Genomic DNA, 14,558 nt, shown 5'->3' with positions numbered 1-14,558 from the left:
TGAAACCTCACATTTATAACCAATCACAGGACTTGTGGTGTTCACTTCTCTATCAAAAGTCGGGTGCACCTCGAACTTTGAACCAGCCGGAAGTTATTTGGTTTAGTACTACCTTAAGGAATACACCGATAAAAGAGGAAAGCCTCTGCCGCCACGTTATGGTCTACTCTTTTCGATTAGCAGCAAGGGATTTTTTTTTATATGCACCATTCCAGACTTAAAGTACTGTCGGAAATAGAATAAAAATTATTTTCGTCAATTATTTCTTTCATATTAAACTGACAAGTAAATATTTTGTAAATATCTATTTAATGATACTCTACCTAATTTAGCATTTACTTGTTTGGGTTCTCATTGATGTACAAACCGGCCTCGGTGGCGTCGTGGCAGGCCATCGGTCTACAGGCTGGTAGGTACTGGGTTCGGATCCCAGTCGAGGCATGGGATTTTTAATCCAGATACCGACTCCAAACCCTGAGTGAGTGCTCCGCAAGGCTCAATGGGTAGGTGTAAACCACTTGCACCGACCAGTGATCCATAACTGGTTCAACACAGGCCATGGTTTGTGCTATCCTGCCTGTGGGAAGCGCAAATAAAAGATCCCTTGCTGCTAATCGGAAGAGTAGCCCATGTAGTGGCGACAGCGGGTTTCCTCTCAAAATCTGTGTGGTCCTTAACCATATGTCTGACGCCATATAACCGTAAATAAAATGTGTTGAGTGCGTCGTTAAATAAAACATTTCTTTCTTTCATTGATGTACAAGGTGGTGTTTACTCTTGAAATTAAAATAAAGATGTCAGTAAACAGGTGATTTGTGACCTTTATTGGAACAGACTATAACACATTTTGATCGATATGTGTCAATTCCATTTACCCTTAAACAAACTTTTAATTTAAAACTGCAAGTTAACTGATTATTTTGAATTGCAGCATAAATTATTAATTATGACAAGCATATTTATTGAATATAAATTAAATAGAAATATATTAGAAATTTACACATTCTTGCAACATCTTAAAGGTGCTATATCATAGTTATATGTGAGCAACTGTTTATGATAAAGATTCTCCAATAAAAAGGTATTTTCTACTAGTAAATAAAATTATTTCCTATAATCATTTATGGGCATACAGTTAAAGGTGTCTTCTTTAAACGTTAAATCAAAATTTTATATATAAAAAAATATTTGCAATAGCTATCATTGTGCAACATTGAGATAGCACCTTTAATACCGGTATAATCGATTACAAACTCAAAATGGTTCTTGACAGTTTTTCTCAAAAGTTACTTATAAATGACTACAAATATTTTGTTTTGGAGAGGGGTAGGAGTAAACCATCATCAGAAACAGTCCCTCACATATTATAACAGCAATGAAATTGACACGTTGACTAATCACTTGTTTACCGACATCTTTCTTTTAATTTTAAGAGTAAACACCACTTTGTACATCAATGAGAGCCCAAACAAGTAAAAGCTAAATTAGGTAGAGTATCATTAAATAGGTATTTAATTTACAAAATATTTACTTGTTAGTTTAATATGTAAGAAATAATTGACGAAAATCATTTTTATTCTATTTCCGACAGTCTTTAGTATTACATACCACAGCCTTTGTTATGGGGAACTGGCTGGGTTCAAGAAATACACCAGTTAGTCCTCCAACAGGGATCGATCCTAGAGTGATCGCGCATCAGGCGAGTACACTGCAATCGGGCCAAGTCCTGCCTCCATTGAAAATTGAAGACGTACAAGTCGTTGACATTGTGACGTCATCGCCAGCTGCGGTGGAATCTATTACGGCCAGGTGGACTGTATCACTTTGATGCAAACAAAGAGTTGTTTTGAGATGTTTGTTGCTGTTGCTGTGGGTTTTTGGGGGTTTTTGTGCTGCTTTTTTTTGCTTTTTTTTATTTTCTTGTGTTTTTTTTTTTTTTTGGGGGGGGGGGGGGTGTTGTGGGGTATTTTTGGGGTTTTTTGTTGTTGTTATTGTTCGTTTGGTTTTTTGTTGTTTTTTTTTTTGGGGGGTCAGTCGGTCGTAATACTGCTGGTGGGAACTGGAAATACCCCGGTGGTCTGATCTGCCTAGGACGTCGATCGTATGTCGCAATTATGGCGGACAGCATAAAAGACTGAGCGCCACCGCGCACTGTACACCGCGTGACACTCAATCCGAAATAAAATACGTCCATAAACTGAAATAAAATAATTTTGTTACCTTGACCTCAGAAGATACAACAATAAAACATGGTTCAACGACGCTGACAGACGACACTTTCTAGTTGATACCAGAGATGCCATTATTGCCCAGACATATACGGGACCATGTCTATGTTCTCTCAGTTCTGTGTTCCCTCAGCTAACCCTAACTCTAACCTTAACACCAACCCTGAGGGAACATAGAGCTGAGGAACCCTAACCCTGAGGGAACATAGAGCTGAGGAACCCTAACCCTGAGGGAATATAGAGCTGAGGAACCCTAACCCTGAGGGAATATAGAGCTGAGGAACCCTAACCCTGAGGGAATATAGAGCTGAGGAACCCTAACCATGAGGGAACATAGAGCTGAGGAACCCTAACCCTGAGGGAACATAGAGCTGAGGAACCCTAACCCTGAGGGAATATAGAGCTGAGGAACCCTAACCATGAGGGAACATAGAGCTGAGGAACCCTAACCATGAGGGAACATAGAGCTGAGGAACCCTAACCCTGAGGGAACATAGAGCTGAGGAACCCTAACCATGAGGGAACATAGAGCTGAGGAACCCTAACCCTGAGGGAATATAGAGCTGAGGAATTCCACTAATCCTGAGGGAACACAGAGCTGAGGAACTCTAACCCTAACCCTGAGGGAACATAGAGCTGAGGAACTTTAACCCTAACCCTGAGGGAACATAGAGCTGAGGAACTCTAACCCTAACCCTGAGGGAACATAGAGCTGAGGAACTTTAACCCTAACCCTGAGGGAACATAGAGCTGAGGAACTCTAACCCTAACCCTGAGGGAACATAGAGCTGAGGAACTCTAACCCTAACCCTGAGGGAACACAGAGCTGAGGAACTTTAACCCTAACCCTGAGGGAACATAGAGCTGAGGGAACAGTTGACCCGACATATACACACACATATATACACATTTTTTAAATAAATCAACCTGTAAGTAGATTTATAAAACGTTTATTTTGGAGGTTTCCTTTTATGACATAAACATTCTGTACAAATAACAATGGCTATTTCAACATGATTTTTCAAAAATAAATATTTAATACAAATATTGTTTTAATACGTCAGTTTCTTAGTCTTGAAACGTAGGAGTCTGATAAGTAAAGATTCTTATGGGGACAGGAAACAATATTATGACAATATTATGACATTGGTTTTGAACGTTGATGCTATATTAAAATATATTTGAAATACTAAAAATTAATGGCGTCATCATATTTACTACACAACCATACTTTTCATTTTAAGCTGCTACTTATAAGGAACAGAAACATTTCTAGTTTCATTTAATCAAAATAAAACTATTTTTTTTAAATTATTATGACGCCACAAACCGTAATGCTGAATTTTAGAACGGTTTTTTTTTAATAACAATACTTTGTTGGCGTTTATTCCAGCTACCTAGCTTTCTTTCCATATAAAACTGTGTATGGGGCAATTAAACTTCAAGTACAATCGGATAAAATATGAATGTCATATGTATGCCAAAATATGTAAAATACTAAAACAAAACGTCATTAAGATACCGTTTAAATACTCTTGATAAATTAACATTACCCGATGTTAAAACTATATATATAACAGCTGAACTAAAACAAACCATTCATCATGACACGGACAGCTACCATCTATCATCCATTAAGCAGTCTTGTCAAGTAATTTAAACAGTTTTGTTAATAGTCTTGTGGAAGCAAACAAGAGAGATAACCATTCTTAAAAATATGTTTTAATTAACGATTAAATCTATATTAATTATTTGTTACAATTATATGTTCAGTATAGTTTTCTTGACCTTTACAAATATCGGTTTTAAAATCTTCACAAATGAAAACAACTTTATAGCTTTTAAAGAAAATGCTTTTCAAGGAATCGCATGTTAAAAACGGGTAAAACTCTCACAAAATAAAATGTCCCGTTTATTTAATTGGGGAAAACAGAGCTTTGCAACATAACAGCAGCTCAAGAAGTGTCGTAGGAGAAAATAAAAAAAAGTTTATTTTTGTTTGACTGAAAGACGCGCAAATCTCGTGTGGTTGTAATACAATATGTGTAGATATCTGACGAAACTATCACTGATGCGTAGCACTGACTGGCTCCACACCGCCTCGCACCAGTCTACTGGTTTTAAACTAGCAATCTGAATACACGGAGTTAATGTAGGTGATACAAACTATATAATATAAGAGAGTTATCAACATAAAGCTATTTATCGTTTATGACTTCCTTCCAGCCATCTCTTCGGGAACAGCGTTCGCCATACAAAACTGTCACTTTCACATTGAATAAAACCCAACGCTAAAGTTACACATTGGAATGTCACACCTAGAAGTTAAATGCATATTTTCTACTTTTTCACATATCGAACTTGAACATATCTAGACGTTAAAGGTCTTACACACCCGTGAGTTCAATATAGTAAATGTAATATGCTAGTCACTATATTGTTAGCTGCACATTTAAATATACATGTATTTGCCAAAGCCGACATGCATCTTTCAGCATAATACACGTATTAAATATTACACTTTGAGGTATTATTGGAATGAAACAGCTTACAGGCGACAAAAGGTAATCTTATTCAGGTGATTTAACTAAACAGATTGCCTGGTGTAAGTGGAGAAGACTCGTTGTTCTATGGCGATATGCATAATAAAGCTTACACTTATTCCGTCAGAAATCAACTCGCCCATACGTCAAAAAAGACGATGCAGTCTCGGTCAGCTTTTGAACCTACGATTTGTTGGATTACTGGCTTAGTATCAAACTGTTAACCACAGTCGGCTAGCCAAGTAAATGTTAAAACAGTTGAACCGTCAGTCGCCCAGGCCAGTGGTGGAACACTCGAGTTCTGTAAAGTCTCCCCAATGTTTCGAATATCGGTATCCATGTTCTCAACAATTACAAAAAGAAATCAGTCTTTCGTGCAAAGAAAAATAGTATTTTTTTCCCAACATTCTCACAGCCATCCATATTTCTTTTGCTTACTCTGAGATTCAATATTTGGTCATATAAAACGATTATAATACATCTGATGCTATGACTGCAGTGTACACACAACACGTTCTAGGGGATCTACCTGAGCATTGAATGTACCCGTCTCACGGGGAAGTCACCGGTCCCAGGCCGTGGGGAGTTGTACCCACTTCTGGGAGAATTAAACCCGTCCGAATATTGAACGACGTCGTTTTGAGAACGTCTGATGTCGTACATGTCGACACCACCTGCAGCCCGCGGGTTGGTCGAACCCAGTTCTCTCCTCAACATTTGAGGAGAAAGACTCCTCCCCAGGTCGAGCCTGTTCATGTTATTGTATTGCCTCAGTCCAGACCTCCTCATCTCCACCTCTGGCTCCTGGTAGTAATCCGTGGGTGGCAGCGGCGAGTCCGTGTTTTTCTGGTAGACCACGATCTCCTCCTCGTCCTGGGAGCGGAAGCTGCCGGCACTGTGGTTGGAAGTCTGTGAACTCTGGCGTCCATGTCGAGTTAACTGGTCCTGGCGAGGGTTATACATGCTGCTATTAAAGTAAGGGTCCCTTGCGTTAACGAAACTGTTTGGCTTTCTAGGAACAGGCGGACTATGGCTGCTGCTGTTGTTCTTGTAGCTGCCAGATCGTTGTTTGCTGATCGGATGGTGGGCTTCTTGTGGTGGGTAGATGAACTCTCTTGGGTCCGATGTCGGAGACCCGCCGTAGGAGCCTGGGAGAGGCGCGTTCTCGCCTGAAGGGGAGTTCACGTCTATTCCACTTTCTCCCGACTCCTTGCGAGTCCTGTCGAGCGCTGGGTTGCCAGTGATTCCAAGGAGATTACATCGTCTCTCTTCGTAATTCTTCGTGAAGTTTCCTCGAGCTCGGCTGATGGTGTCGTAGTCTGTCGGCGGCAGCAGAATTGGCGCGTTGTCTCTGTTGATGTTGAGTCGCTGCCTCAGCTCGTCGGTCACCGAATCGAAGGCCTGCATCTCAGACAGACTCTGGAGGTCCGGGTCGATGTCGTCGCTGTCGAACGTCGGCGACTCGTCGCTGTAGGTGCTGTTGCTGGCGGCGGAGTCGGCGGCGGAGTCGCCTGTGTACGGTCCGTCGCTCATTCCGTCCGACGACCCCAGACCGCTTTCTCTCGTATACTCCACCGGCTCGATCTGACCTTTAGCTGCCAGTTCCCTCTCCGCTTCTCGGATTCGATCCTCGTTGCTGTCCGTCAGTTGATTTAGCATGCGAACAAACGTGGTGGCCGTCTGTGGCTCGTCGAACCTGTACACGTGGACGTGGACGTCTCGGCCCGTCCTGGGCATGTAGCCCAGGTAAATACACGCAACGACGTCGTCCGGCCGGCCGTCGTGCGGACGCATGGACTGCACCGCGAATGTCACATCTCGAGCGGGAATAGTGGGGAATTTTATCTTTTTTATACTTCTTTTTTTTTTCTCTTCGACATCTTGTGTAATTTTCAGTTCTTTCTTGCTAACCTGAATAGTGAGTTTCGGTGGTCGATCGATCTGCTTCTGTCTCCGACGTAATTCCCGGATTACCGGATCCGTGTACTTGACACCGCGCAGTCCATTGGTTTCCATCCATCCCAGAAACTCGACGTAAAACTGAGACTTTTTGGCCAACAGGTCTTTTTCCTTGCCCTTTCCATTTCTTAAAAACGACATGGTCCTTCGGTTTGGCAATCTCCAGAGATAGGTAAAAACAATCACATCTGTACGAACCGAAAGCGCACGGAGACACTGGTGGCTTTACGAGCAACTGTGAACACGCATTTCTCCCGTCAACAGTTGACTAGTTATGAATGGCTCCGACCTATATGACGATGAAACTACACTCCGGCCTATAGCACCGTGATATCCAGTTCCTATGTTTATTCAACGGGGACCACCACCTCGGGAATCTTCGCTAGTTCGTAGCGGCAAAGAGCCGCCTTCCCAGTTCGCTTGCTTCTGTTTTTATGACAGAAATTTGGCAAAGTGACAGGGGCCAGGCTTGTCGCTCCGCTTCGGTTGGCCTATTCACTGATCACACACCGTCTTGACAAGTATAATAGCTGCCTCTTATCTGACAAGCTGAAAGCCAGTATTTTTCTTTTATGTAAAGCGTTTTCTCATCTCGGTCATAGATGTCGCAACAAGCCGAACCCTGTGGAAAAAAAAAAACAAAAAAAAAACGAGTGATGACAATTTAAAAACATCAGTGGATGGATTGACAAAGAAAGGAATGTGGATAACAGTACAGAGGCGAGCATTTCCTTTAATCAGTGGACACAAATATCACTTACTACCAGCCACATGGTAGCTGGAACGCATTGTCTAGATAAGGAGAGAAGAAACCTGTTTGTGATACACGCCTTACTCTTCTTCTTTTTTTTTTGTCAGCAGCAAATGTGATTTTATATGAACATTTCAAAGAAAGTAAAAAAAATAAAAACACCACACCCTTTTATATACCAGTCGTTGAACACCTATAGGAACCGGATTTAGGGTGGGGTGGGTTTGACTGATGGGGTTTTCTTAGAAAAGTTAGATCCTTGACTTATTGCACATCAGGTGACTGTTGTAATCTCTGAACTAAATCAACACACAAGTTATTGGGGGGAAAAAACGTGTGCGTGTAAGACGGCACAAGATTCGACTAGTTCCGCAAGATCACAGTGGGGGGTGTGGGTGGCAGACACACAATGTCGGACAACTCGAAACCACACACACAAGATATTCATGTAAACAAACCAAGCATGGCGCTGACGATCTCGTTAACGCCTAATTAACTCGGCTGTCTGTTTACACATAACCGGGTATCTGTCGCAGTGATTATAACTTATTAGCCTTAAGGCTGGTGAGTACTGGGCTCGCATCCCATTTACTACCAGTTTGCTCAGTGGGATGTTGTAAGGCACACAGATACTCATTTTATTCTCTCTCTCTCACTCTCTCTCTCTCTCTCTCTCTCTCTCTCTCTCTCTCTCTCTCTCTCTCTCTCTCTCTCTCTCTCTTATATCGCAAACAATTAACCATTAAGCTACTACACTAAACAGAAGCACTGTTTACATATACATGTTTAATTGTTACCCATGGTCTTAGTCTAGATTCGAGTACATGTGTATATGAACCAGCCTCGGTGGAGCAGTAGTTAAGCCATCGGACTACAGGCTGGTAGGTACAGGGTTCGCAGCCCAGTACCGGCTACAACTCAGAGCGAGTTCTTAAGGGCTCAATGGGTAGGTTTAAGGCCACTACACCCTCTTCTTTTCACTAACCACTAACCAACTAACAACTAACCCACTGTCCAGGACAGACAACCCAGATAGCCGAGGTGTGTGCCCAGGACAGCGTGCTTGAACCTTAATTGGATATAAGCACCAAAATAAGTTGAAATGAAAATGTGTATATGATAAGAAACCCGTTCAGGTTATGTTTTACACAAATACACACTTTAGAATTGCCACTTGTGACCTGTGATCCCTACCATGACACAACCACAAATGCTCAATACTACTGCCCGTTTTAAGTCGACTTTTGCAATGACTAATTCGAGACGAACGATTTAACGGCACTCGATGGTCACTGCCGAAGCTTTGATTTTTACTATAACCTATTAATACTTGGTTGATCTTTACGCCTGGACCAAGACCTGGTCTGGCGCTTTTAAAACTTTTAGAGTCTAGACTCAAGACTCTAATAGTCTGAGACACTAATGCTATGACAACGCCATACAAATTGTATGCGTGTGACGTCATTTGAAATTTTATAAGCACGGACCCTGGTCACCAAATAATGGTTATTACCAACTACTACATTTTAAGAACGGGGTGTCGTGATTTGCTTTCTAATAATCGACCGGCCTCGGTGGCGTCGTGGCAGGCCATCGGTCTACAGGCTGGTAGGTACTGGGTTCGGATCCCAGTCGAGGCATGGGATTTTTAATCCAGATACTGACTCCAAACCCTGAGTGAGTGCTCCGCAAGGCTTAACGGGTAGGTGTAAACCACTTGCACTGACCAGTGATCCATAACTGGTTCAACAAAGGCCATGGTTTGTGCTATCCTGCCTGTGGGAAGCGCAAATAAAAGATCCCTTGCTGCCTGTCGTAAAAGAGTAGCCTATGTGGCGACAGCGCGTTTCCTCTAAAAAACAGTGTCAGAATGACCATATGTTTGACGTCCAATAGCCGATGATAAGTTAAAAAATCAATGTGCTCTAGCGGCGTCGTTAAATAAAAACAAAACTTTTTTCTAATAATCGCGTATTATCAACAGAACTGTCAGCAGATAATCACGTTTCTCTACCCACCTCACTTAATTTGAATGCGTCGTCAATAATAAATTAATTAGTTATTGATTAATTGCCGCCAGCTGACATGGTTTATGTCAGCGCTATTCACGATGGAAGTGTGGATGACTATGTGTATTGCGTAACGTGTTCTTCATTGGTAACGCACTCACATAGTTTCCTCACATTATACGTTTTCAAATTACCTCTATCGAAATCTTGTATAATGATTAGTACTTGAACTGATTATAGTCTACAGCTATGACGCCAGTGAGTTTCTTATCTAGCAGCCTTAGATCAGTCGGCTGAGTGGTCGCGTGAGGTGCTTGCGTCGCAGGATCGAACCACCTCGGTGGATCCATTCAACTGATTGTTTTTTTTTCTCGTTTCAACCAGTGCGCCACAACTGGACAAAGGTCGTGGGGTGTGCTTTTCCTGTCTGTGGGGAAAGTGAATATAAAGATCCCTTGCTGCATTAGGAAAAATGTAGCGGGTTTCCTCTGATGACTACGTGTCAGAATTATCAAAGACCTGGCGATCTCTGGATGACATGCTGTTGAAGGAACGAATGAAATGTTTTATTTAACGACGCACTCAACACATTTTATTGACGGTTATATGGCGTCAGACATATGGTTAAAGACCACAGATATATTGAGAGGAAACCCGCTGTCGCCACTTTATGAGCTACTCTATTCGATTAGCAGCAAGGGATCTTTTATATGCACCATCCCACAGACAGGATGGTACATACCACGGCCTTTGTTACACCAGTTGTGGAGCACTGGCTGGAACGAGAAATAGCCCAATGGGTAACATGCTGTTGATGACTGTGGTCCAAACACGCTTTCAAAAGTCGACGTCAGAGGTCCCAGCTAGTCCCAACAACGGGTCTATCAAAGCGTGGAAAACTGCTCATAAAAGATATCTTCCATAGAAGTGGTTTGTATACTTTTATTGCTGTATTATTGTGTTATTATTGTTGAACTGTTTTTAATCTGTACACAAAGGTAAGGCGTAAATAAGGAATTTGATATGTATAAATATTGCGGGTTTTCTTTCGTCTAAAAGTATGTATGTATTCCCACAAATAACTGTCAGGTCAGATGCTTATATTAATGTAATAATGTTCAAGCACGCTCGTTATGAACACACTTTTTGACCAGAATAAGAAATTGTACTCAGAACGAGAGAGGGTGGGGGAGAGAGGAGAAATTCCTCAAAAACTATATGTCAATGTTTCTCTCTATTCATGCATGGTCGGATGAATGCTCTTGAGGCAAACTCAATTTGATGCGTTATCTGCCCAGGACAGAGGTTAACGAGTTGGAACCCCAGCAGATAACCTGCAAGGGATCTTTTCTGTACGTACATGGCCACAGATAGAAGTTCAGTACCACGGGGTATAATAGGCCAGTCAATGTATGCAATTTATGCGTTACCGTAGTCCGAGTCACCTCCAGCCCTTCCCTCAGAGTCCCCTACAACATACCAACAAGGGGAGGGCTAGAGGTTAATCGAGTTAGCGTTCCCGTAGTCCGAGTCACCTCCAGCCCTTCCCTCGGAGTCCCCTACAACATACCAACAAGGGGAGGGCTAGAGGTTAATCGAGTTAGCGTTCCCGTAGTCCGAGTCACCTCCAGCCCATCCCTCGGAGTCCCCTACAACATACCAACAAGGGGAGGGCTAGAGGTTAATCGAGTTGGCGTTCCCATAGTCCGAGTCACCTCCAGCCCATCCCTCGGAGTCCCCTACAACATACCAACAAGGGGAGGGCTAGAGGTTAATCGAGTTAGCGTTCCCGTGGTCCGAGTCACCTCCAGCCCATCCCTCGGAGTCCCCTACAACATACCAACAAGGGGAGGGCTAGAGGTTAATCGAGTTAGCGTTCCCGTGGTCCGAGTCACCTCCAGCCCTTCCCTCGGAGTCCCCTACAACATACCAACAAGGGGAGGGCTAGAGGTTAATCGAAGCGTTCCCGTGGTCCGAGTCACCTCCAGTTCCATCCCTCGGAGTCCCCTCAACATACCAACAAGGGGAGGGCTAGAGGTTAATCGAGTTAGCGTTCCCGTGGTCCAGTCACCTCCAGCCCTTCCCTCGGAGTCCCCTACAACATACCAACAAGGGGAGGGCTAGAGGTTAATCGAGTTAGCGTTCCCGTGGTCCGAGTCACCTCCAGCCCTCCCTCGGAGTCCCCCCTACAACATACCAACAAGGGGAGGGCTAGAGGTTAATCGAGTTAGCGTTCCCGTAGTCCGAGTCACCTCCAGCCCATCCCTCGGAGTCCCCTACAACATACCAACAAGGGGAGGGCTAGAGGTTAATCGAGTTAGCGTTCCCGTGGTCCGAGTCACCTCCAGCCCTTCCCTCGGTGTCCCCTACAACATACCAACAAGGGGAGGGCTAGAGGTTAATCGATTTAGCGTTCCCATAGTCCGAGTCACCTCCAGCCCTTCCCTCAGAGTCCCCTACAACATACCAACAAGGGGAGGGCTAGAGGTTAATCGAGTTAGCGTTCCCGTGGTCCGAGTCACCTCCAGCCCTTCCCTCGGAGTCCCCTACAACATACCAACAAGGGGAGGGCTAGAGGTTAATCGAGTCAGCGTTCCCATAGTCCAAGTCACCTCCAGCCCTTCCCTCGGAGTCCCCTACAACATACCAACAAGGGGAGGGCTAGAGGTTACTCGAGTCAGCGTTCCCATAGTCCGAGTCACCTCCAGCCCTTCCCTCGGAGTCCCCTACAACATACCAACAAGGGGAGGGCTGGAGGTTAATCGAGTTAGCGTTCCCGTGGCCTAGCTGTGCACTCAGTTTGAGCTGGACGCGGGCAGTGGGTTTGAACTCTGTACCTACCAGTTTTATGGCATGGTCATTGTCCTAACGAGGCTATTTTGATTTGATGTCCATGTTGTGTGGGCGAGTTAACAGCTATGTGAGATTTCCATCGTAAATTTAGACCTTCAGAAATATTTTAAGTCTGGTATTATTTTTTAGAATTTATATATTTCCTAATTAAATGATTAAATAGTAATAATAACAACAACAATAATATCAGGCAGTGTGTCATAATTTCACAGCTTAACTGATGACACGGCGTTTTTGGCTATCAACAGCAATAATTATTGGATTATGTCTATGTTCCCTCAGCTCTATGTTCCCTCTGTTAACCCTAATCCTAACACTGAGGGAACATAGAGCTGAGAGAACATAGAGCTGAGGAACCCTAACCCTGGGGGAAATAGAGGTGAGGAACCCTAATCCTAAACCTGGAAGAACATAGAGCTGAGAGAACATAGAGCTGACTCCATAATTATGGCAATCTAATTTGTAATATAGGACACACCATCGATCGTATATTCTATTTAAAAAAAATCAATCGATCAACTAACCAACAAAATGCCGTCAAATCGCTTGACGTTTTTCTTATTTGATAAACTTTAAGATTACGCCGTAGGCCGATTTATCAATCACTATGTTTACAAGAGGGTAATACTGGGATGATTCCACAAAACAACCTACCTTCGGCCAGGTACGTCACACACAAAGATCGTCAACCGCGGAAATACACAAAGCAGATTCAATATCCTATACCTATACAGAAGACATCGATCCCTAGCTTTCCGCTTGCTATCCACTTGTTCTTGGACAACAACTACGCATGTGTATCCTGTTTTGTCGCAATAAGAAACGAAAGAAAAACTATATTACAGGTTTTCGCAAAAACAACGCCGAAATAGGCAGGAATCCGACGTATATCGCTTGGTTCGGTAATACCCTTTCATCTGATTGGAGATTAGGCAGATAAGGGGAGAAAACTTAAGAGGTTTATTATTTATGCACGCCTACCCGTTGGTTGCACACCCGGAATGTTCTACCCATTGTCCGGGGGGATGGATGAACAAGCCCTGTGTCGGTACAGCCATCACTGGCCCGCGTTACAATGGCCAGTTCGCACGAGCTCGTACAAACAGGTTCACGGGGCGTTTGACACAGCGCTGGCTGATTCCAGCACAAAACAATGACAGAGATTCGAACAATTTCAAACATTGGTTGTCTGGATCTCCTCACTCGTGTAATTTTACGAAGCTTTTTCGTGACTCGTAGACGTTAAACGTGGAGCACTATATTTTAAAGAGTTTGCAATCAGGTATATTTTAATATTTAAGCATTTGGAACATAATATAATCCATGGACCGCAGAACAGAGGGATCGTGGGTCCATGCCCCCTGTTACTGTACTCAAAAGGCTGGAAATGCTTTTTTTAACACCTGAAATTAAATGTTTCCGCGGATGAGAATGCCCCAAACCATCCTAACAGGTTTGGGACCTCAAAAACATATACTAGTATATTCATCTACCACTTACCATGGATCTCACATTGCCTCTCACCCCTCCCCCGCCCCCTCCACTTTCAAATATACATCGCAGATCCTGTAATCCAGTTTAATTGTCTTTCTTTAACGCTCCATTCCTTAAATTCTGTTGGATAATTAATTTAGTTTACTAAAACTAAAGTATGTACCATATTAGTAAGCGGACAGTCACCATGGCCCTATTATGTCTAATTATGCATTGGTATTAACCATGTCGACGAGTTCCGCTGTGCTTTGAAATAGTAACAGGGGTAGATCAATGGGGGTGACATGTGGGTTCAATAAAGGAATGATATTTTCGATTTTGAGTGTTAGCATTATTGGGTTGGTCGTATACTGCGTAAACATAAACATGCTTTAGATTACCAAGGTACTAAAGCTATTTACTGACACGGTGAATTCCAGGGTTTCAAGACGTTGTTTTTAAAATTCTTGCCCACCCCAACCCTAAAAGTTCTAAATCCACCACCTTTGAGAAATTTCAGTTAATGATGTATAAGAGTCGATTTTGGGGCTTTAAACAATTCTATATAATTCTATATAACTAGAATTACGAGTAAATACGTACGTATATTATTTAGCAGTTAATTACCAATGTATTGTTTCTGCAAGAATTGTTCCAGAGATTACATTACATAAACTAACCTATTTTTAATTTAAAATCATGTTATCGCTTTAATCATTTCATTCAGTCTTCAACTCTTCTT

General features: G+C 42.8%; 1 protein-coding gene across 1 annotated transcript; it reads right to left on the bottom strand.

The window, feature by feature from the left end:
* Positions 1-3,162: 3,162 nt before the first annotated feature.
* On the bottom strand, positions 3,163-13,154 carry LOC121368315. Its single transcript, XM_041492996.1, has 2 exons — positions 12,998-13,154; positions 3,163-7,352 (listed from the first exon to the last, which is right to left on the bottom strand). The coding sequence occupies exon 2, from the start codon at positions 6,869-6,871 to the stop codon at positions 5,297-5,299; it is 1,575 nt and encodes a 524-aa protein (XP_041348930.1). The 5' UTR covers positions 6,872-7,352; positions 12,998-13,154; the 3' UTR covers positions 3,163-5,296.
* Between the last annotated feature and the right edge of the window lie 1,404 nt (positions 13,155-14,558).

Source organism: Gigantopelta aegis, chromosome 3 (genome assembly GCF_016097555.1).
Source record: "Gigantopelta aegis isolate Gae_Host chromosome 3, Gae_host_genome, whole genome shotgun sequence".
Classification (NCBI taxonomy): Eukaryota; Metazoa; Mollusca; class Gastropoda; order Neomphalida; family Peltospiridae; genus Gigantopelta; species Gigantopelta aegis.
This window is presented reverse-complemented; position numbering and strand designations above follow the sequence as displayed.